Below are 23,690 nucleotides of genomic sequence, written 5' to 3' on the forward strand. Positions count from 1 at the left end.
CGTTCTTTCATTTTCGGTTTCTAGTTTTTCATAAACATGACGCAACAAAATGCCAAGGACGCATATGTACACAGACGGTGACTATAAAGAGCGCGTTATAACACGATGCACATACACACAGTCACGGGACGATCAGATGAAGGCAAGTATATCTACTTATGTTATTCAGTTATACATTGTAGGAGGTTTTTAAATATACTGTTGTTTTGACAAACTACAGTAATATTATTGATATCACTATGATTTATAAGTATTGATTTAATGTGTATAGTGCAGCAAACTAATCTCCGTGGCAACGCTGGGTGTTATTTAAAAAAGTATAAAATACGATATTACACAAATACGGCATTCAAAAAAATAGGATACTTTTAAGACACAAGAAAACAAATCGTCCTGGATCAGTCAAAAATCGAGAACGTTAAAGTCACCATGGTTGTTAGATGAATATTGTGGTCCTCGTCGTCGGAGACCCACGGGTGATCGCACTACACTGCGCTAAACTCGTGGGCAAACTCATCGTAAAATCCTCGTAGAATATGCTAATTCACATACTAGAACATCCTCGATACTCCAGGGGTTCCGATCACTTACGATCTCTACACCCCTGGACTATCTTGCATGCATCTATCATGCATATAAATTACCTACGAGGAGATAAGTGTAGCGTAGTGTAGTGCGATCACCCGTTAATATAAGTAACTGCATGCAGTACTTAACGACGATGGTCCATATCAGCCGACATGGCAACTGCTTTACTAAACTATAGTTGTACACATATAAAGATATTAAAAAATATAGGCGTGCATGGTATGTTAATTGTATTAAAAGTCAGACACTCGACAATACCGCTAATATGGGCCATGCGTAAGGATGACAAAACAGTTACTCTACTAAAGCAGTTGCCAAACGATAAAATGACAAAACTTATTTGCAAGTGCTTTTTACTAAAGCAGTTGCCATGACAATCACCACAAATGTGTGTACAACTACAGTTTAGTAAAGCAGGTGCTATGTCGGCTGTTTTGGGCCATCGTACGTATTAAAGGGCTTTAATCAAACATTGCACTATTTTCCGTATATCACTTTACTATTGATTCCACACTAAGTTACAAGCTATATTGATTTAATGTCACTTAAAATCATACGAAACCCAAAAGTGCAAATATTTGAAATATTCTAAATATCGACAAATACTTTAACTTTGGATTTGTCGCTTTCCGAGAAATTAAAAAAAAAAGTGCAAAGCTAACATTCAATTTCCTATTAATCCATCGTTGTCAAACAGTATATGCGAAGCGTTTTAATAGATCATTGTAAAATTATGTAATCTTCTTTATCGTGCGTACTTTGACCTGGACTGGAGATTCTTCTAAATGTATGTTATCTCGAAGTTTTAGTTTTTGCACGCCGATGTACAGAAGCCTAGCCTGAGTCGTACTATAACATGTGCTGCAACAACTCCAGCGGAGGCGGCCATTTTGTACCGCTGTCCTCGAATGCTGGCTTCACGTATTGTTTCATGATTTCACGTTATTGGTGATATAATGTCGATTTATGAAGGATATTTTTAGCCCAACAAAGTCCACGCTGTATCACCCTGATATGGATAGTTCAGCCGTTGAATGTTTTACTGCATTTCATTGGATTTCCCGTACACCAGTGCCATTTAATGGCGTACATTGTTATATGTCCAAAGCTGTAACATACTTATCTTCACTGAATAAAGTATGAAACCAATATAAAATGTAATATTCGTGACAATAATCTATTTTTAAATATCCATGTCATCAAAACGAACGGAAATATGTTTGTACGTTAAGATTTAAATTTACTTTTGAAATGTATAACCTATGTCTCTCATATCCATGATCTATACATTTTTTTTTATTTCTACTTACATGTGTGATAGTTGAGACTTTTCAAAAAGATTTCACGGGGCAGAAAATAAGGCTAAAAAATTCGTGTAATATCGAAATAAAAAAGGATGAATTTTGCCTTCTAAATTACAAAATGTAAAACACCTGGTTTTAGCTCATTAATCAACACTGGATAGACAACAATATATGTAACAGTGCTAAAAACAATTGAAACTGGGCTAGAGTGATTCACTACACACATACAACGTAGTTGTAACGATTACCCCCACCATTCATTTCAAGATGCTCAGCCGCTGACAAATGGTATTTTTTCACTATTAAAAACAGGAGCAGACGATTTAGTATTTTTCTTCAATTACAAAAGTTACTTACTTTACACCATTACCACGATTGAAAAGTTTGAGCTTATAATTATTTCTGCAAGTTAAAATTATGAAAAATAAATAATTGCATCCCGTGGCCGTATATCCTATATGGAATGAAGTACTGATTGCACTTTCACAAAAGGTGAATTAATTTACTTTATATTATTTTTGTGTGTGTGTTAATTAGGCATACATTTACACGATTAAACACCAATTATTGTTCAAATGATGAATATCATTTATGCTCTATCGGCGGTGGAGCATCTGTAATTGTTACAAACCAATATTCTTCAAAGGTATTCTTTTTTCTTGTAATTGTTTTATTTTTTCCAACAGCAGTAATATATACAGACAAAAACAGTTAAATTTAGTATTTTAAATTATATAGATTATCATATTCCTTCTAATCATGCACATTGTTATCATTCTCACCAGATTTTCATTCACGTTTAAAAGTTCATCCTCATGTGTCATAATTGATCATCATCAACACACTCAAAATTATTATTCTCATAAGTCATAGCCATTCATCATCACTTTCACCAATCAAAACCTTTCATCATTTACATTTACTCATAATTTTTACCATAATTCATCATTTTCATCACTCATCCTCATCATCATGGCCACCCATCATCAATGCTGTAATCGTTCATCATCATCCTCATCATCTTTATTATCATCTCATCATCATTATCATTCATCATCATCATCATTATTCACCATCATCATATATAAATATATCCTCATTTTCATAATCATTCATCATTATCAAAAATCTCATAGGTCCTTTCAAGTCTTCATTAGTAATATTAATGATCATAATTAATTAACTAAACATATTTGAGCTGTTGGTAAAAATACAGGCATCACACAGCATTCATACCACACGTACAACACATACACGCTACTCACATACATATATTCTGGTTTTCTCACAAACAAGAATAGTCAGAAGTCCTCACTAGAACGAATATATGTACCCCGGCCTACTATACCGTTCGGCCGGGTACGAATTGGTCCCTATGTGTCGTAGTGGAGCACTGCCTCCGAAAATCACTCGGGCATAGTTTTCTATACTTTTTTGTAGGTTTCCAATTATTTTATGCGTATAAATGCATTTACATATCATTTTTATTGGAAACAAACATAAGTACCATTCTTTATATCTGCCGTACCGCTCACAAGACGTCAAATTCACAATTTGTGGACTTGCCGTATAAATTCCCTTCAGAAAGACCTTCATATGTATTATGTAAAAAAATAATGCCTCGATGAGAATTTGATATTTTATATGGTTCAGTTTTATTACCTAGTAGATTGGCGATATCAAACAAGTACGATAAAAATGCAAAGAAACGTTTTATAATGGTTTGCATAATCATTTCTTTGCTCCATTGGCAGCAATAGGCACCAATTGTAGCTCTAAAGACGATACCATTTTCTGTCAAAAAGTCTTTTGAGCTACAATATTGCAGCTACTCACTTACATACTCATCTTTACACACATACATACACATTAGAAGAAACAAAGAAAAGGAAAAAGAGGGAAAAAAATAGTAAATAATAGATTGAGAAAGAAAGGAAGAGAACAGAGATAAAAGAGAAAGAGACTGGGCTAGAGACAAAAAAATACCTTTGATATTTTTTCCATTAATGTGGCATTTGTGCTCGGTGAACATGAGTTTTGCTTAGAACTGATAAGATGTATGTGTTAGAATTTTAAGAATACATAGATAAATTAATATAAAAAGATCAATAATAATCAAGCTTATGAATATACCTGCCCTTATATATTAACATTATGCAATAATATGTACCGGTATAAGTATATATTTGTACAAAAAATATACAGGAAATCAATGAGCTTATAATTTCATGACTTTTTCCCATTTCTCCATTTATTTTTACATTTCTGATGTGCAGTTTCACCATTGCTGCAAGCAATATGCATTTGAGAAGTATAATGCTCATAGATTAAATTAATAAGTGCATGTGGATTTAAAGCTTTATGTAGACATCTTGTTTTATATATGTAAAATTTTATTATGATTAAAATTTCATTTTCTAGATTATTTATTTGAGAAGGTTTATCATGCAGACACATACCAAAAAGAAAACTGCCTATTATATTGAAATGGGATATACATCTAAATATTGTCTCTATAGTTTGTAAAAATCTCTGAGTCTCCCTGCATTCTCATAAAATATGAACAATATTATCACTTTCAAGATTACAGAGATTACATATTGGATTATTAACTAATCCTACTTTATATAAAAAAATAAGTTTGTTGTTAAAATATTTTGAACTATCCTGTATTGAAACCATTGTAGCTTTGTGTTGTTAGTAACCTTGAAAGGATTGTTACATATTTTGTCCCAATTTAATTCAATTTCCTCAAATAGGTACTCCCATTTTCTTCTACCAGGTGAAATAAAATCACCATTCATAGCCATAATCTTATAAAAATCTTTTGTCCCTTTAAGGCTATTTATAAAACACAGTAAATTAATAGGAATAATTGGATGAAATACTATATGATTTTCAACATTTAGCCTCATTAAAATGTTTTAACAGATGAAATAAGACCTTGAAATTGAAGAAAATTTGTATTGATGTTATATCTTTCTGTAAATTCTTGAAAAGTATAGAAGGAGCATGTTACATAATCTTTTATCAAATCATTGATTATTGTCACTCCTTTTTCATACCAGGGCTTATAAAATACTACTCCTCCTCCAACAGTAATATATTATTATTCCAGATTGTCCTTGTCAACACACTCGTTAAATTGTCCACATTTTCCTTACTTCCATTTATATCATTAAAATTTCCCCATGCTATGAAAACATTTTTCCAGAATTTATTATTACATTTCTTTCGACATTTCTCAATATATACATTACCACGTGTTGACAGCATTTTAAAATCTGTGTGCGAGTTAAAAATTATTTGCCACTTGCATGTTTTTTTTCAGTAAGCGGCTTATCCAACCAAGTTTCAAAGAATCAACAAACAATTTTATATTTATCATTTTCAATCCACCTTTGCTATAATCTTGTGTTATGATATCCCTCTTTATTTTGTCTACTTTGCTGTTCCATAAAAAGTTAAAAAGAATTGAGTTGAGCTCAAAATTTACTTTGGGAATCTCATGTAGATTTACACTGAACTCAATTCCTAACTAGTCAAATTTAGTTTTTCCCCACTGTAAATTTAATTCCGGTAGAAAGGGCTCATTAGATGAAAATGTATGGGGCGATTGGGTCCCCTTGACGGCAGCCCCTTTTAATTTGAAGAAACAATGACAGGTTACCCCCCTGATTTACAGTTGCCGTAATGTTAGTATTAAACAACTTTTGAATATCTGGACCAAAATTGAAATATCTAAGGCCTTCATCTATAAATTTCCAAGACACAGAATCAAAGGCTTTTTCAAAATCTAACATAAGTAACATACCTGGAATATATTTTTCATCTACAAACTGCATTATATCATACAATAATCTTGTATTTTCACCAATGTAACGACTCGAAAGAATGTAATGTATCTATATATAGGTTTGTTGTTGATGATGTATTTTTGGTAGTTGTGGTTGATGAATAATTACGTTGAAGGCGTTGTCTTCTTTCCATGTTTTATTTTATTTGTTTCGTTATGCATATTTAGTATAGTGGACTAAGGACTGTATAGTCCTATACTTCCTGACGGGAATTACAATCATAACTTCTCCGTCTACTAAAATACATGTTCATACAATTAATGTCCATGCTTCCTAGTGTTGGTATCTGCCAAGGTGTCATGGTGTGAAGTGTGTCATGTCTGTAGTGTCTGTAGTGTGTGTTGTGTCCTGAGTGTCTGTTGTGTATGTTCTGTCCGGAGTGTGTTTAAAGAATATCTCGAGTCTCTTATATATTCGATACCAGGAAGCAGGAATGACGTAAAGGTCACGATTTCCTAAAAATATGTCAGGCAATGATTGAATAACAACTTCCTAGATATGAACTAACTTCCTATATGGACTTAATTCTTAGGTGATGTTCCTGAATCAACTGCCTGAAGATATATTCACATTGGTCAATCAAATTATCAAGTTATATATAGCCTACTTTAACTTAAATCTTTAAATTAAATTTCCATAACAAGGCATCGTTATACTACAAGAAATCCTGTTTGATTTTCACAAATTAACTTATCTAACACATTTTTAATTCTATTTGCAATACATCCTGAAGCTATTTTATAGACTATGTTTAAAAGAGTGACAGGTCTCCAATTTTTTAAAAATTGTCTAGGCTTATCTCCCTTGGTAATACAGACGATAACCCTTTGTCGTTGAGTTATAGACAATTTATCATTTATATAACCATAATTTCAAGGAAAAGTTGGTCATTAATAACAAATTGAATATCTTTATCAGAAACATTACTAATGTTGTTCCTATCATAGACTGGTCAAATGTATTCTTTGTAGGGCTGTGATTAATCAATGTCTAGTGTCTCATGAAATGTCTTAAGTTTTGCTTAGACATATAGGTCCAATGGTGGATAGAACCCGTGGGGTATACTATTTCCGTTCGTTGTGATGATATGGATATATTTATAAAAATATTTTTGTAGCTAACAATACAATTTGTATATGAGTCATACTTTAAATATGATTTATTCGATAAAAATATCATACATAAGTCATGGTGTATATGTACAAATAAAGTACATTTGTATATGAAAAATAAGCATTCGAAATGACCCTTGCCCTGTGTATAGATTGAGCTCAGGATAGAACTTTGTCCCGGCCTCTGGGTGACTGGTTAATGATGAATTTATTTCAAAAGTAGACAGGTAATTATCCCAAGGTAATAACGATATGAATTTGGAAATCCAGATTGAGATTTAGGTGCAACATACCAATTTTGATAATGAATAGCTAAAAACATCAGAATTTCAAGATTTTTCAGTGCAAAATGCACTTTATTTCAAAATGGCTACCCTGGTTGTAGTTTGAGGTACACGATCCCTCTTTTTCTATCTTAAGTGTTATATGAGAACCTAGACTATATTTATAGAATCCAATAGTTAGATATTATTCATCTGTTTTAATAATAGATTTCAAAACATTGTGGTTTATATACAAGCATTTACCTAGTTGGTCTCTACATGTGCTGAGACAAAGTTTTCATTGATCACATTGCAACTCACTTTTATATAAAACAGGTAATACTTGCAAAGATGACTCTCAAGTTTCACTTTCGATTTTAGTTTTTCGAAAACATGCCATGGTGCGCCGTCGTCCTAACAACAAAGTACAGCGTGTGGTGATAATTTAGGTCGATATATTGACACGTTAGGCTTGGAATACATAAAACAATGTCTTGGTCGATATTGGGTAAATAGTGATTTTGATAAATGCCTTATGGAGCATATCGATTGAGCAGATATTGAAATGACTATTCTACAGCTAAGTGAATTCGATATGAAGAAACACATAATGTCGATATGACATTTAACGTATCTTATCAGAAAAAAAGGTTGGATAAGTAAACCGCCCAGCTTATTAAAAAAAAATAAACACATAATTTTGATTTGACACTTAACGTGTCTTTTCAGAAAATAAAGAATGATTGGAAAAATAAACCGTCAAGCTAATTTCAAATAAACAAACACATAATGCTGATATGACCCTTAACGTATCTTTTCAGAGAAATAGAATGGCCGGAAAAGTAATCGTCCAGCTGTTTTCAACATATAAAGTTGATATAAAATGTTTTGTATATTTTCAGATAGAAGATGGATGAATAAGTGAGCCGTCTTGCCTATCTATACAATGGGTATGTATTGATGTATTATTAAATAATTCATTACAAATAAAACAACATTTATGTCCAGATTTAGGTGTTCTATCTATATAACATCAAATATATTCTAGTTATTCCTTCAGTAAATAAGAAAGGACTAGGTATGGTAAGGGTCTTTTTTGGCCCCCAAATCCGCTATTTTTCAAGGTCTGTTATTTTAAGATGTGAATCTTGCATTTTGAATATTAACTACATACCTGACATATTTGATAGTGTTATTAGGTCATATAGCAGTTCTAGTTGCCATGGCAACCATTTTTATTATACATAAATTATGCAAAATGTGAAAATTTCATCAAAATTGGCCCTTTTTATGCAGTTTTTCATCTAGTTAACATAGAGCGCATTCTAGAACAAACTTTATATTTCTCAAAATGATTTATTGTTCGTGTCTGCTCATTCCCTTAAAATATAAAGTTTGTTCTAGGTTGTGCTCTATTGTTTTTAAAAGAAAAGCTAACAAAAAATATGCCAAAATTGACCAAATTTTCAAATTTGCATAATTTATGCAAAGTTACTATGGTTATATTGCAAAAACCTACTATCTGTCAACAAAAATATCACTAAGTTTTTAACAGGGGTGTATTCAATATTTCAAACGCAGCAACTTAATTTCTAAATACTTAATTTGAAATTTGGTAGATTTAGGGGTCAAAAAGAGCCATTACCATATCTAGTCCTTTATTACAAAAATAGAGCACTCGTTCTGTTAATATGTTTAAGATCGTGCCGACGACGAGGAAGATCCTTCCGGGGACTTCCAATTGGAAACACAAGAGAAAAAAAGATGATTCTCCGGATATTGAGCATAAGAGATTAAAAACAGACACTGCCAACACAGTACCTGTGGTGCAGACCGCTGATACTTCCGGCAAAGAGATGAGCAGTTCTCAAACAAATGATACTCCTCCCCCAACAGGTAGGTCATATATCAAACTTAGTAGATAAACACAGGTACAAAAGACTTGAGAAATTGTTACAATTTTCCAAATTTCTAAAATAAAAACAAACTCATTATTGTCCGGATTGGAGCCCTGATATCAATATCTTTACATCACGTGAGCCCACTCAAGAGTTTGCTCATTTTGAGATTGTGCAATTTTATTGATTTTACTAAAATTAGTTAGTAAGCTAACTAAATCCGTATTTATGCCACTATAGAAGGTACATGTATCTCAATAGAATGTTTCACTTATTAATGCGCTTTAAAGAAAAATTGAACTTATTAATGTCCACTATTTTGGAAATGTATGCATAAAATCGATCATCTACAATATTGCAAAAATCCTCAAATAATTTGCAAAAATACATAGATCGGGCACTCAACCTCACTCGATGAAATAGATTGATACTAGACAACATGCGGCGATACACCACAAGCTACAAATAAAAATGATATCATAACATGAAATTATCAAATGCTTCACATTTATGCTCAATCATTGGAAAATACATGTACTATTATAGTAATAATACATACATTTTCACTATTTGTTGTCATGTGTGCACTCTGATTAGATGCATTTCACAAAACCAAATGAAAACAAGCTGGCACACAACAGGGGAGGATTTCTATTTAAAAGGTACTTTAATGTCACAACAGCTTATTGGCTACGATTTAATTCCGTAGACTATATTAGAATTCGGGGAAAACCCACCGCTAACAAGTTTGGTAGTTTTCAACTTTAAAAACAGAAAAAAATATTTTATTATAAAAAACTATGTTATGTATGAAAGCGCGAAGAGAATTCGCCTCGAAAGTGATAAAGTTAAGATTAAATGATTTTTCTCTTTCGTTAGTTAGTTTTCTAATGCTACAAAGAGCTCGTTTTTCTGTAACTAATTAAAAAAATCACGTAGAAGAACCACGATATAACACAAAAAAGCTATGTAACTCTATTAGTTGCGACAATCCATCAATAAATAGATAATGTATATATTGTAGAATTCTTAATTAATAATCATAAGTGTGTAGTAATTAGCATATATTCTGTAGAACTATATTCCTAGTGTAGAATCCTTAGTTAATAGTCATTAGTGTGTAGTAATTAGCGTATAAACTGTAGAACTATATTCTTATATCATTAGTGTTCAATAAGGGAGGGAATGGGTGTTAGGGGACAGATACAAATTAGGTACGCGGCAGATAAAGGTTGCTGGGCTAGCAGTGCTCTCTGGGGCTGGGAGTGATTAATGAGTTTTAGGTCTGAAACCCAAACTGTATCTAAGTACCCCGAGCTCTCTGTATCTAAATGTCCCCCTCCCCCCTGGTCAAGTATAGATTTATGGGATTTAGGTCCACTCTCTGAGATACGGGCATTCGGTATCTAAAATGCCCCCCTCCCTTCTTAGATACAAAAGTTTAGGTCTATTTTAGGTCTAGTTTAGATACAGTTTTGAGTATAGGGGTATATAAGGAGCAAGTAAGATAGTTCGGGGGTCAGAAGTTTTGAGTTTTTGGTCGTTAGTTTTGAGTCGGGAGTTTCAGTGGTTGTTAGTTTTTAGTTAGAAGTTTTTTAGCGGGGTCGTTAGTTTTGAGTTGGTAGTTTTTTAGCGAGCCGGATAGTTTAGAGTTGGAGAGTTTAGAGTTTGAAGAGGAGTTACTGTTTTAGGACTTAAGGATACCGCTATATTTGATGTGAATTGTGACTAATGTTTATATTGTTAATAAACTTGTACATAAAACTCCTGCGAATTGTTGTATTACCTGCTCCCTGCGGAACGCTACAAATTTTGGTGTCAGAAGTGGGATGAAGGGACTTTAACACGTGTCTTATCAGTAACTGGAAAATGACGATGAATGTCACAGTATTGGTACTACTGTTCCTGTTTGTAAGTGTTGACTCTACACTGAACAACAATTTTCTGGAACGAGGAAATAGGATGTACTTTAAAGTTGGAATACCTTTAAAGAATATTGGATTATTCTCGAACAATTATCAATAATTTGGATTATTATTGCAACCAGCTTGTATCAAAACAGTGGGATCCTGGCAAATAATTGAATCAACTACAGGACTGCACCAGCCAAAACGACCGGATCATCAAAATGGACATGTGAATGAGCTATGGTTTGATATTGTTGATTAATTGTTTAATTAACATGCGACAGACAAGAGTTACCATTGGAATTGACCATACACTGTTTAAGTTTTAACGGTTTTGATGGGGTTTCAAAACTGTGGATTGGTGTGGAGAAAAATTGGAAATATAGGAGCATTGTCCAGTTGTCTTGTGACGGTTTTCAATGAGGTTTTGAAACGGGACGTCTATGGAAAGAAATGTGGAAATGTTAACGGTATATTGTCCAGTGTCACCATATTTTGATGGGATTTCAAAATAGGAAAAACTTGAAAGTGTTTGGCATGTTCTAATAGTTGGTAATAGCCCGAAAAGAAGGAGTTTCTTGCTGTAATGAACGTCGTATGTTATGGTTGTGAACACGCATTGAGATACTTTTATCATTTTCGTTGTGTTACGGGTGTAGAGACTATATGCTACCAAGGATAAGTGACGCGTTCCAACCTTGGCACCCAGGGACTTATCTAGGCAGGGGATCACAGAAATGTGTGAGGACGAAAATGGCTCCTAACAAACGCGTAAAACAGATCTCTGGACTTGAGGTTGTCCGGGGAGAGGCTATATCTGCAAGTATCCAGTAACTGTTGGAATTAAGGAAACGTTGAATAAGTGGAAATCAGCGTTTTACTGGTGTGATGGTAGGATGAATCCACATCTTGGACAGTATGTTGTAGGTGCTCCTATGGACCGCCTGGCAATGGATATTTTGGGTCCGTTTTCAGTGTCCAATGATGGAAATAAATACATACTCCTTGTTGTGGATCAGTTTATTAAGGAGGCGTAATGTTGATATAAGACCTTTAGAGAACCAAATGTACGAAGAGTGTTGCAAAATAAAACAGTGCTTGAACTTATTTTGAGGTATGGAATGCCTGTTGTTTAATTGAGAGAGAAACAAATATATATGAATTGATCAGAACTAAAATCAAAAGTTGTGTCCACATACAGAAAATGGATTATGACGTAAGTGAGAAATTAATGGGACACATATGGCTGGTGGTTTGGTGTATTGTTTAAGAATGAGCCTGACTTATTGATATAAAGCTAGTGACCTGTTATATGGAGTAACTGTGAAAGTGACAGAAAGCCAATTACTGAAGCGACACCTAGACACCAAACCTGACTCTGATCAAGCTCATCATGATGGGCATGAAATTGAATTCATCTGAGATTACTCCACCAGGACTGCAGCTACAGGTGATAAGAACACCTTGAGATGGGGAAACAGACAGAGAAAGCAGCCTGACAGATTAGGATATAATTACTTGAATAGTTTTAATTTTTGGCTAATCATGGGATCGTAGATACGGGACTAGTTGGATGAGTGTCAGAACAATTAAATTGACATAATCTAGAACTTCAAAGTAGATGTCATGTGTCAAACGTGGCCGGCACCTCTGAGCAGTGTGGGAAAATGGACAAAATTGTTAATTAACTATAAGACCCAGTGACCATTCCGGACTTTCACCAGTATGAGCAAGACCTTCAACTGTGACGTTTGTGAGAAGAAGTTAACCACCAAACAAGGATTAAGGCGACATATAGAGACACACTTATCTTGGGAACTATCGGAATTCCAGTGTACCACTTGTAAAAAACGTTTCCAAACCAACGAAAAACTGAAAAAGCATTTAGGATCCAGGCTACATAAAAAATCAGATATGTCTTCGGGAGCAGCAACTCCAGTGAGGGATGAAAGGGAAACAGATTTCACCAATACGTTGGCTGATGATGTAACATCTATACAGCCAGTTTCCCCAGCAAATGATTTCATTTGTGGGATCTTGCCTGATCCCGAGGCACCGGAACCACCAACTTACAATCTTTCTTTTTTCAAAGCAACGAAAGTGTAATAGAACTGAGTTTAAAAAGTATTGCTGTAAAAATTGAAAAATCTTCTGCAGCTACACACAGCACAAAATAGTCAAGTCTTGGACCAACTAGCAGCAATGGAAACCAGATCAAGGAGGTACAATCGTCAACTCGCGGAGATATACAAGGTGATCTTCAGAAAACATTAACTGCCATCCAGGGTTTAAGGAATAGAGGAGCAATTCCACCACAGCTTTTATGTTCAATCTGGGGACTCATCCAGCAAACAACAGCAGAGTTACAGCGTGTTGCCCCAACAGAGCTAAAGTAGTGAAATAAGTTCTTCAAATACGGAAAAAGAGAAAAATAGAATAATGTGTGCGTGGCCAGTTTAGTGCATAATTAATGTTTCTATAGTTTTGGGATATAAGTCAGTTCTGAAAGTGTATGTCTACATTCCGGTAGTGTGTGTTATATTTGGAATTTAAGTTTTATTGAAAAATAAGATCGTGATATATCGATAAAAAGTGCATTTTTAAATGTTGGATTATTCTGAAGGATCATAAAGATTCGACTGATTGGTGGAAGTGTAGAGCAAAAGTTCATATTAGCAAAAATTCTAATTATGAGTGTTAAATAAGAATAAAGTTATGTTCATGGGATATAAGTGTAAACCTGAAGTTCATGTAAAAGAATTTGGAGTATATAATGTGCAGTAAGTGAAAATGCCTGGGGCATGAGAGTTTTTGTGTTTATTCATTCTGGATTTACAGTTACGGTTGGGATTTACGTTTACCATTGGAATTTATAGATACGACTGGGATTAACGGTTGCAATTGGGATTTACCTTTACCATTGGGATTTACGGTGGTTAGATTGTGCTGTGGCTAATAAATGAAAGTTATACTTGATGTTCAACCATAAAGTTATGTAAATGTGGTGAAAGTGATAAAAAAGTGTTAGTCGAAAATCACCTGTCAAGGTTAATGTTACGGTATTGATGCCAGTTCGAAGGAGTAGTAATAGTATTCCACTGGGATTTAAAACATATGAAAGGAATTTAAATCATAGTATCAAAGATGCCCAAGGGATTTACTCGGGAGTACCAGATCGCCAACGACATCTGGAGGGATATACGTTCCATACAAAGTCCGAAGAAGAGTGCTGTGGTCAGGCGAAAACGTTTCATCTCTGAAATGTCTTCCAAAATGTCAAGAAAGTCAACAAATCGAATGAAATTTCCAGTGTCCAAGAAAAGAAAGACTGAGTCATTCATACCTGACGCGGGTCGTGATTCCTGTGAACGGTGAACTGAACTTTAACTAGAAGAAAGATATGAAGTCTAAAAGACTCTTTGTACGATCATATATATAAGTGAGCTGACATTTTGTGTCTTATTATAGTATTTGAAATCTGACTGTAATGTGTTTACTAATTTTATAGAGTTAACACCTAATTCTACCAGTGATTAAGTGATAATTGAACATTTTTTGAAGACGGACAATCAAATGATTCTAATGGATTTATTGAATTTCGATTGGAGTTATCAGCTTTTAATTGTGAACATCCGTATGCTAGATGATGTAGTTTTATTTAGTTTGTCGAGTAGATATAAACTCGCAGGAGCTCGTATTGCAGGCAGGGGATAGTGTAGAATTCTTAAGAGACCGTGCCAATAAGCATCGAGCTTCGTACACTATATTAGTGGAAAGTGTGAAAATCACAGAAGTTGATGATTGTTTGTTTATTTGTTATATATAAAGAACTAATCATAAAAAGTTGGTTGATATGAAAAAAATATTTTTTTGTATCCATGGCAACCGGGGGTATATACAATTATGTATTTGAAAAAATGCATTAATCTAAAAATAACGAAATTTCTTAAAAATTTATGCCATGTTTCATAATGCACAACATTTTAAATTGATTAAATCCTTATAGGCGTGTGAAAAATTAACAAAAAATATGTTTTCATAATTTTCTTAAGATCCAAGAGGCCGGAAACCCCCAAAATATTAGTTAAAATATGTTGAAATGTTGCTAAAATTAAAGAAAAAATTCTCAAAATCCATACATTGCTTGATAATGTTATTTATACTAAAACAATAAGCATTAATTGGTTAAAAATAATCAATAATAAAATTGGGTAGAAAAAATGAAATTGAAAGAATAAATTATATATTTTTCCTGTGAATTTCCTGAAATTTGGCATAATTTAGCATTTGGATTATCTCCCTTGCCAGTGATTGAGTATATAATTACCTCCCTTGCCTGGAACTCTCCATTCATGAAACAACAAAAGGCGATCTATTTACAGAACGGCATGTTTTCAAGCCTGCATAAATGTGCTGTTAACTATGTTTTTGGCCTTAATATGTGCGGAGGAATGGAGAAGAAGTGACAGGATTACTTTTGGTAAGTTTTTTTTTATTATGCAAATGTTTTAATGAGACAGAAATTGAATGAATTCCAACAAAAATCACTTCATATATTTTATTCTATTGCCGGTTCCATTCTTTAATTTCTTGTTAGTTGGCCTAACAGTTGTATGTTGTACTTAATGGAAATACTTATTTTCATAACATAACCTTATAGCTATATATATTTTGTTGAGAGTACATTAATCAGTGGCAGAATCAAAGACAATTCCGGTGGGGGTGGAGGGGGCGGTTGCCTGATTGTCAAAACTTTTTCAACCCTTCTGGATCCATCACTGATTATGACCATATGGTAAAGATAAATTGATGAAAATTTTGAAGAAACTGACTATTTTATAATATCTAGAATAATCTAGGTGTATAAGTTATTATAGATATACATGAAAAAATAAAAATAAAAAACATGCAATATTTAGTAAGTGTAAGTAACTTATTAAATTATTAATATCTTGAATGAATGATTGTTGGATATTCCTTTTCTGTTTTCAGTTTCTGTACGTCCTTTAAGTGCTCTACAGCTATTTATTACTGTAATTCGTTAGTAGTACAGGAATTATTTCTTATGTAGACTCTATATAAATGCACTATATCATGTATTATGTAGAAACATTTACATACCGGTATATAAAATTATTTTTATGTATAGTCAGACAAAACAGAAATGATTTCAAGTACTCTAATACTAGTAATATAGGTTACTGATTGTTCTCTTAACAAGAAATATTTCATATTGTGACATTTTAAATATTTAAGATAACGATATAAAAGACTGACACCCCAGTGCTTAAACCAATATGTGTTTAAAACACCAACCTGGAAACAGTCGGTACAGTCTGTATAACTTAAGTGTCAATGTTTCTTGAACAGTAAAACACGGATGAATTGAATCATTGGATGTTTTACTGCAATTTATATCATTTAATTGTTCCACCATAAAACATTACACAAACGTGTACCTACATATGTGTGTGTGTGTTTTTAATGTAGTGTCCCTCTGACCATCACGTACAAACTTTTCTGTCTCTAATTCTGATTCTATTAAGCTTAATTTGTTAAAAATGTTGACTCTGAAACTTGTGCTGCCCATGGCAAATATTATCTGTATCATTTCATTTTGCAAACATTCATTCTGTTTTAGAAATCAATTAGTAGTAAATTTTAAATATTTTTTTTCTATTTTTTACTTCTAGCAATGACATCTGCATTAAAAGACATGCTATGTATGCTTATTACGTAGGTAAAATTATTTAGTTTGGCTGTCGAGTAGATACAGAGGATCTGTATAAAGCCTCGCAGTTGGAGCATCGTATTGCATGGCATTTTTATAGTGGGACTGATGTAAACATAAGTGTACAATCAAGAATTATGTTAATTAATAATCATAAGTGTGTAGTGAAATTAGCATAGTTTGGTATTCTGTAGAACTAATATTCCTAGTGTAGAATCCTTAGTTAATATAGTGACGAGTCATTGAGTGTGTATTAATTAGCGTATAACAAACTGTAGATGACTATATATTCTTATGGCAAAAGAATCATTAGTGTTCAATAAGTCAAGGAGGGAATGGGTGTTAGGGGACAGTCTAAAAATACAAATTATGTACGCGGCAGATAAAGGTAAAAAATGCTGTATCTAAGTGCTCTCTGGGCTGATTTTATGTCCCCCTCCCCCCTGGTCAAGTATAGATTTATGGGATTTAGGTCCACTCTCTGAGATACGGGCATTCGGTATCTAAAATGTCCCCCTCCCTACTTAGATACAAAAGTTTAGGTCTATTTTAGGTCTAGTTTAGGATACAGTTCTTGGTATAGGGGTATATAAGGAGCAAGTAAGATAGTTCGGGGTTCAGAAGTTTTGAGTTTTTGGTCGTTAGTTTTGAGTCGGGAGTTTCAGTGGTTGTTAGTTTTTAGTTAGAAGTTTTTAGCGGGGTCGTTAGTTTTGAGTTGGTAGTTTTTAGCGAGCCGGATAGTTTAGAGTTGGAAAGTTTAGAGTTTGAAGAGGAGTTACTGTTTTAGGACTTAAGGATACCGCTATATTTGATGTGAATTGTGACTAATGTTTATATTGTTAATAAACTTGTACATAAAACTCCTGCGAATTGTTGTATTGCCTGCTCCCTGCGACAATCCATCAATAAATAGATAATGTATATAAGAAACTTTTCTTCTAATGACGTTACATTTTGTGGTAATATATAGTAAGAATCCCCCTTTCTCTCTTCTTTTTTCTAGTTTGTAATCATGTTTGCATAATGCAAGCTTACATTTAACAATTAAAGGCTTGCTAAATTGCAATTATTGGAGATATAAATGCAATCTGGGTGGCAGATAAATAGAATAGCGCCCATGAGAATTCTGGGAATATTTGATTATTTTTTTATTTTATTTTAATCATATAAACATTCCTAAAAATATTTATTATTATTGGTATTTTTTTGTAATATTGGATGGTTGTTTTCAATGCCTAGTTATGTTGTTGCTAAGCTGAGCCAAGCACAGGGAGTTTCCTGAAATGTGGCGGCCATATTGGTTTGGTTTGTTTACATTGGTTGCACATATGTATTACTACACCAAATCCTGGCTGCATTTATAGACTCATAATGCAGATCAAGATTATCATTAGAGTAATGGGGGGTCTGTATGACAAAATGTAAATATTGATAAATCTTAAGTGTCAGCAGGATAGGTTAAGTTGATATGTTGGTTTAGTACTGTATATTAATTGTTGTTATAGAAGAGGCTAATCATCTGATTCCAGTAATTATTAACAGTAACATTTTGGTTCAGCATTGCATATTAATTCTTATAGTTATACAAATGTTATTGTTATATAATTGTTATAATTAATAGATGAGGACTATGATTCCACGGATTCCCAGGTCTGTATGGACACCCCAACCCTGCTACAACAGCTAAAGGGAATATTGGATAAATACCAAGACGTTCAGATCATCCGTGTAAGTCTAAATCAAACATAATTCATCTAGTGTATAAAGACCAGTTGGCTACAAAGATAACTTTTCTTTGTGCCATGCTTGGTCTTTATAGACAGGCTTGACTACATTGTAGTAGTTTGAAGACATATAGACATTTATGTCTATCGCCTGTTTTTAGATAATTTGTGTATCAAGACGTTTCTGCATCTGCTTAGCGCTCAACACAAGTGAGTGGGACGACTAGTTCGCCCGTTGTCAATATGGTTATCCTGTGTCTCCGTCGGCAGGTTTCAATGTGATAACACTAAAAAAGATTCGCTATTACAAAGGGCAACAACACAAACATACCACAGTCTTCCAAAACACACACTCACTTCACACATGCATCACAAACATACATGGGAGGCCGTCCCTAAATTACTCTAACAGTTAATATGATGTTAACAAGTCTATTATCCAACCCAAGGAAGTTGAGTGTTCAAGTGTATTAAATGATACCTTTAAAGTTTCACTTTGTCCGTGAAGCCAGTTTAGTTTTCCTGTAGTTACAACCCTTTGTCCATTTGCCTATTATTCATTGGATACATGACATGCGTTGATGTTCTGTTTTAGTTCTGCTCCAAATTTTGCTGAAGTTTATTCGATATTTGAACTTATATGATTATTACCATCCTAATAATTTCTTAATCTTTTTGTAACTACATTTAGAGGTTCATAATTTTACAACATCGTTGTGTTATGGCATATCAACTCCATGGAATTGTATGTAAATGACTGGTAGGGGGCATCAGTTTTTTATTGCTAGTTATCATAACTCATTCGCATGTCCTCGCAACAACATTTATCAGGGTGGGGGATTACTTGACTCAAAATGAATGATGGCGACAATCCTGCCACTTTAGGCATATTTTCGAAGTAGGAGAGCATATATTATCATTAAATCCATATAACTTTTATCTAAAACCATCTGTGTTGGTAGTTATTTACCTGTGTATTATCGTGTACAAAATCATTAGATTTTTGGAGAACATTCTGCAGAAAGATTATGGGATCGGCAAATTGTACTTGACATGCGTCATGGACAGGGGAGAATTTACTTACAAATCCACATTTTCTCCACTTTTCCACATAATTTCACATATATTACTCGTTACTCGATATGTTGTTGAATTATATGATTTCATTTCTGAACAGAGTAGTTGTACATTATTGTAATGTAAATTAAGTCTAAACGATGCATGCATTTTGTTCTGATAAGGTTCACGGACGAAATTGTTATGTTGTAATTCAATGACAAATTTCTTTTAAAGAGATATTTCTTTTTTATTCATCACACCCGTATTTGTCTTTTGTTTAATTTACTATCTAAATTCTAACATAAAACATTACCTATATAGCCATACCAAACTTTTTAAAAGTTATGTGCTGGTGCATAAGAATGTATTCGTACCTTTTCTTTTTATCACAAACATTATTCGATACATGTCAAAAATATATTTATGGACATTTAGTGTTACATATGTACTGGCTGGTAAAGGACTTTAACTGTCTATTTGATCTTCCATCGATTGTCTTGTTTAATGTTGAGTTGTAGAGATGAGGTGTTAAAGAACAGTGTTACTTTCCTTTTGCAGGAATTGGTTCAGAATGCTGATGATGCGAATGCCTCAGAGATGAAGATTATGTACATAGACAACAACACAGAGAAATTACCAGACGATGGCGACTACTCAAATTACTTCAGGGTAAAATTACTTTTCGTTTTATCATCGTAACACCGTTCACGTCTCATCTATTAATACAAACAGAAACACATATATACATACTTGTACCTAGAGATTGGAAGCTCCTCCGTTGTCTTTGCTGATGGCAGAGGAACTTCCGGTTTATAGGTATTCTCTCGTGGCTTCCGGTTTATAGGCATTCTCTCGTGATTAGCTCTCACACAATCTGAACTTTTATTATATATCAAAGATATTTTCCTATGTGTAACTGGAGTATATTTACAAACCCTAGACACATACTGAAGGGGGTGCATTTGTACAAATGGAGGAGTTACTACTCTCTCTCATATACATATCTCCTCAACCTAGCTTTACGTGTCCCGCCTGATATCCTGTAACTTCGCCCATGTTACATTTTTCACCAGACCGGTGTATGACAAGGAACGTTTTACTAGATGTATTTGGCAGGATATGCATTGTAAAACTAACTAGATGTACTTCGCAGAATTTGTATTGTAAAAAACTAACTAGATGTACTTGGCAGGATATGTATTGTAAAACTAACTAGATGTACTTGGCAGGATATGTATTGTAAAACTAACTAGATGTACTTGGCAGGATATGTATTGTAAAACTAACTAGATGTACTTGGCAGGATATGTATTGTAAAACTAATTAGATGTACTTGGCAGGATATGCATTGTAAAACTAACTAGATATACTTGTCAGGATATGCATTGTAAAACTAACTAGACGTACTTGGCAGGAAATGTGTTGTAAAACTAAATAGATGTACTTGGCAAGATATGCATTGTAAAACTAATTAGATGTACTTGGCAGGATATGCATTGTAAAACTAACTAGATGTACTTGGCAGGATATATATTGTAAAATTTACTAGATGTACTTGGCAGGATATGTATTGTAAAACTAACTAGATGTACTTGGCAGGATATATATTGTAAAATTTACTAGATGTACTTGGCAGGATATGTATTGTAAAATTTACTAGATGTACTTGGCAGGATATGTATTGTAAAATTACGAAAAAACAATTATGTAACATTAGTACACAATAGTAAACAATATTCTTATAGTGATTAATTTAATTTTGTATTCTTTTTGTAATAATATTTTATGATACTAGTTTTCATATAAACTCGCCAGGGCTCGGGAATAGAATTAAGACTTCAGTTAATCTTTTCATAAAATGTCATGGACAATTATTCAGGATCATGTTTTGTTAGATCACATGAATCTAATATTTATTGCAATAAATGGAAATAACGAAGATAAGGGAGATAACTGGTGCATATACATAATTATTAATATATCTAATACAGCATAGTATTGGACTTCAATTAATCTTTTCATAAAATGTCATGGACAATTATTCAGGATCATGTTTTGTTAGATCACATGAATCTAACATTTATTGTAATAAATGGAAATAACTAAGATAAGGGAGATAACTGTTACATATACATAATTATTAATATATTTAATACAGCATAGTATTGGAATGCTAAACACATTTATCAAATGTTAATTACCCAACAATTTGGCGGACATTTATCAACATCTATTAAAGAATTTGACTATTACCGTTGATAATTTGAAGGCAAAACCTTGTTTTTACACCATTAAATCTGTTTGATCTATACTTCTAGGCTCCAGCACTTTGTGTCTTTAACGACGCCGTATTTAGTGAGCAAGACTGGGAATTCATCAAAAGCATTTACAAGAGTGGCAAACGGGAGGACTGTCTCAAAGTAGGCAGATTTGGTCTCGGGTTTAAGTCGGTTTTCCACATGACTGGTAAGTCATTTATCAGCTGTATGTATAATATATTTCGATTTTTTATCGAATTTTTCCACCTGTGTAATTAGTACTTGCTATGATGTTTGCTTTATAATTTTTTGTGTCGACATAGCAACCACTATAAAGCTGAAAGAAATGGAGAATGACTATGTGTAACGGTTGTCATATATTTTTGCAGACCATCCAGTCATAATCAGTCATGACCGGGCAATGATCATTGATCCCTGCCGATCTTCGAAAGCATCAAGCAACGACTGTCATGTTTTGACCTTCAAGAAACTCCGAAATCATGCTAAACAGAAGCCCCATTATAAGCAGGCGCGTTCGGCTATTGCGTCTGTGTATGGATATTTCGGATTTACGGAAAGGTCATTGGAGCACAGATACTCGGGCAGCATCTTTTGGTTCTCTTTGCGGCGTCACCCTTCTGATTTATCGACAAATGTCTTTGTCAGAGATGAAATCACTGAGGTGATGACAATGTTCAAGAAAGAGGCTTCGTGTTTGCTCCTGTTTCTCAAAAATGTTTGCCACGTTTCGTTTTCCGACCAGGACGATCCATCTATCTCATTTTCGATCAAATGTGATGTGATTGAACAGAAAGAAAAAGACAATTTCAACACGAAAGTGATTGAATGTAAAGGAGTGAGCCCTGACGACAACACTAAGGCATTGTTTCGGGCCAATATTTCTGTGAAGGACGGGGAACATTTGCAAAAACAACTCTGGGTAATTTGTAACTACATCAAAGGCCGCAAGCATCTCTCGACAGAGTTGCGATCGTTGGCGGAAGATAAACGTCTTTCATACAGTCCCTTCGTAGGACTTGCAGTGCCTGTCGATGGTACACCAGACGTACAATTCCATGGTCAAGTGTTTTGTTTCCTTCCTCTTCCAAAAACCGATGAAAATCATACTGGATTTCCAGTACATGTCAACGGATTCTTCGCCCTTGGTGAGGACAGACATCATGTGAAATGGCCACCGATAGATCAAAGTGAACGAGTGGACGATGCGCAGAAGTGGAACCATCTATTATGTGAGGAAGTTCTTGTTGACGCGTACGCTGACACCGTGGAGTATATAAGGAACCTCACACTGGATAACGACCAAAATCATTGCGATGCAAATGTTGTCTACAACATACTTCCAGTGCAAGAAAACGTACGGCCCAATTGGGACATTATTGTTGATCCCCTGTACACATGTCTCAAACACAGTGCTATTTTCTATACCAAAAACAACAGAGGAATGTGGATTCAAGCAAAAGACGCGATCCTTTCTAAGTTACAATGGGATGAAGATGGGATCGAAAAAGACACTATCAAGCAAGCAGAGCAATGTATATTCGATCTTCTGTTACAGTACGAACAACACATTGTGAAGGTACCTTCTCATGTGTCAAAAAAATTCCCCGAGTTAAGGAGGATAACGCCACAGTACTTGCGCAGTGTGATGAGAGAAAGCCAAATCTACAGTTCTCTTCCCGTTTCACAAAAACTCCTGATTCTGCAGTTTATACTGACAGATGGACAGTATGATGATCTTGATGGTCTACAACTGCTTCCCCTCGAGGATGATACATTTGGGATATTTGGTAAGGGGAACACCGTGTACATCTGTTCCGCAAAGGAGATCAAGATGTTCCCTGGTATTGAAAGAAATTTCATTAAATTAGATATACATCAGAACACAAGAAAGCATCTGATTAACATACAGAAAGCAGGTATGTAATACTTCACATTGTTATGTAAATTGTGTTAATGACTATTTTAATT

The 23,690-nt window shown here is 33.9% G+C and overlaps 1 protein-coding gene across 1 annotated transcript in view; it reads left to right on the top strand.

Annotated features, from left to right (window-relative positions):
• The first annotated feature begins 8,024 nt into the window (after positions 1-8,024).
• Positions 8,025-23,690, top strand: part of LOC138333473 (sacsin-like) — a 39,443-nt gene continuing 23,777 nt past the window's right edge. Inside the window, exons 1-6 of the mRNA XM_069281876.1 lie at positions 8,025-8,074; positions 8,825-9,020; positions 18,282-18,388; positions 20,002-20,112; positions 21,762-21,909; positions 22,091-23,638. Of these exons, the coding sequence (XP_069137977.1) occupies positions 8,981-9,020; positions 18,282-18,388; positions 20,002-20,112; positions 21,762-21,909; positions 22,091-23,638 (1,954 nt within the window). The 5' untranslated portion in view covers positions 8,025-8,074; positions 8,825-8,980. The remainder of the gene's footprint in view (positions 8,075-8,824; positions 9,021-18,281; positions 18,389-20,001; positions 20,113-21,761; positions 21,910-22,090; positions 23,639-23,690) is intronic.

The sequence above is a fragment of the Argopecten irradians genome, chromosome 10, assembly GCF_041381155.1.
Source record: "Argopecten irradians isolate NY chromosome 10, Ai_NY, whole genome shotgun sequence".
Classification (NCBI taxonomy): Eukaryota; Metazoa; Mollusca; class Bivalvia; order Pectinida; family Pectinidae; genus Argopecten; species Argopecten irradians.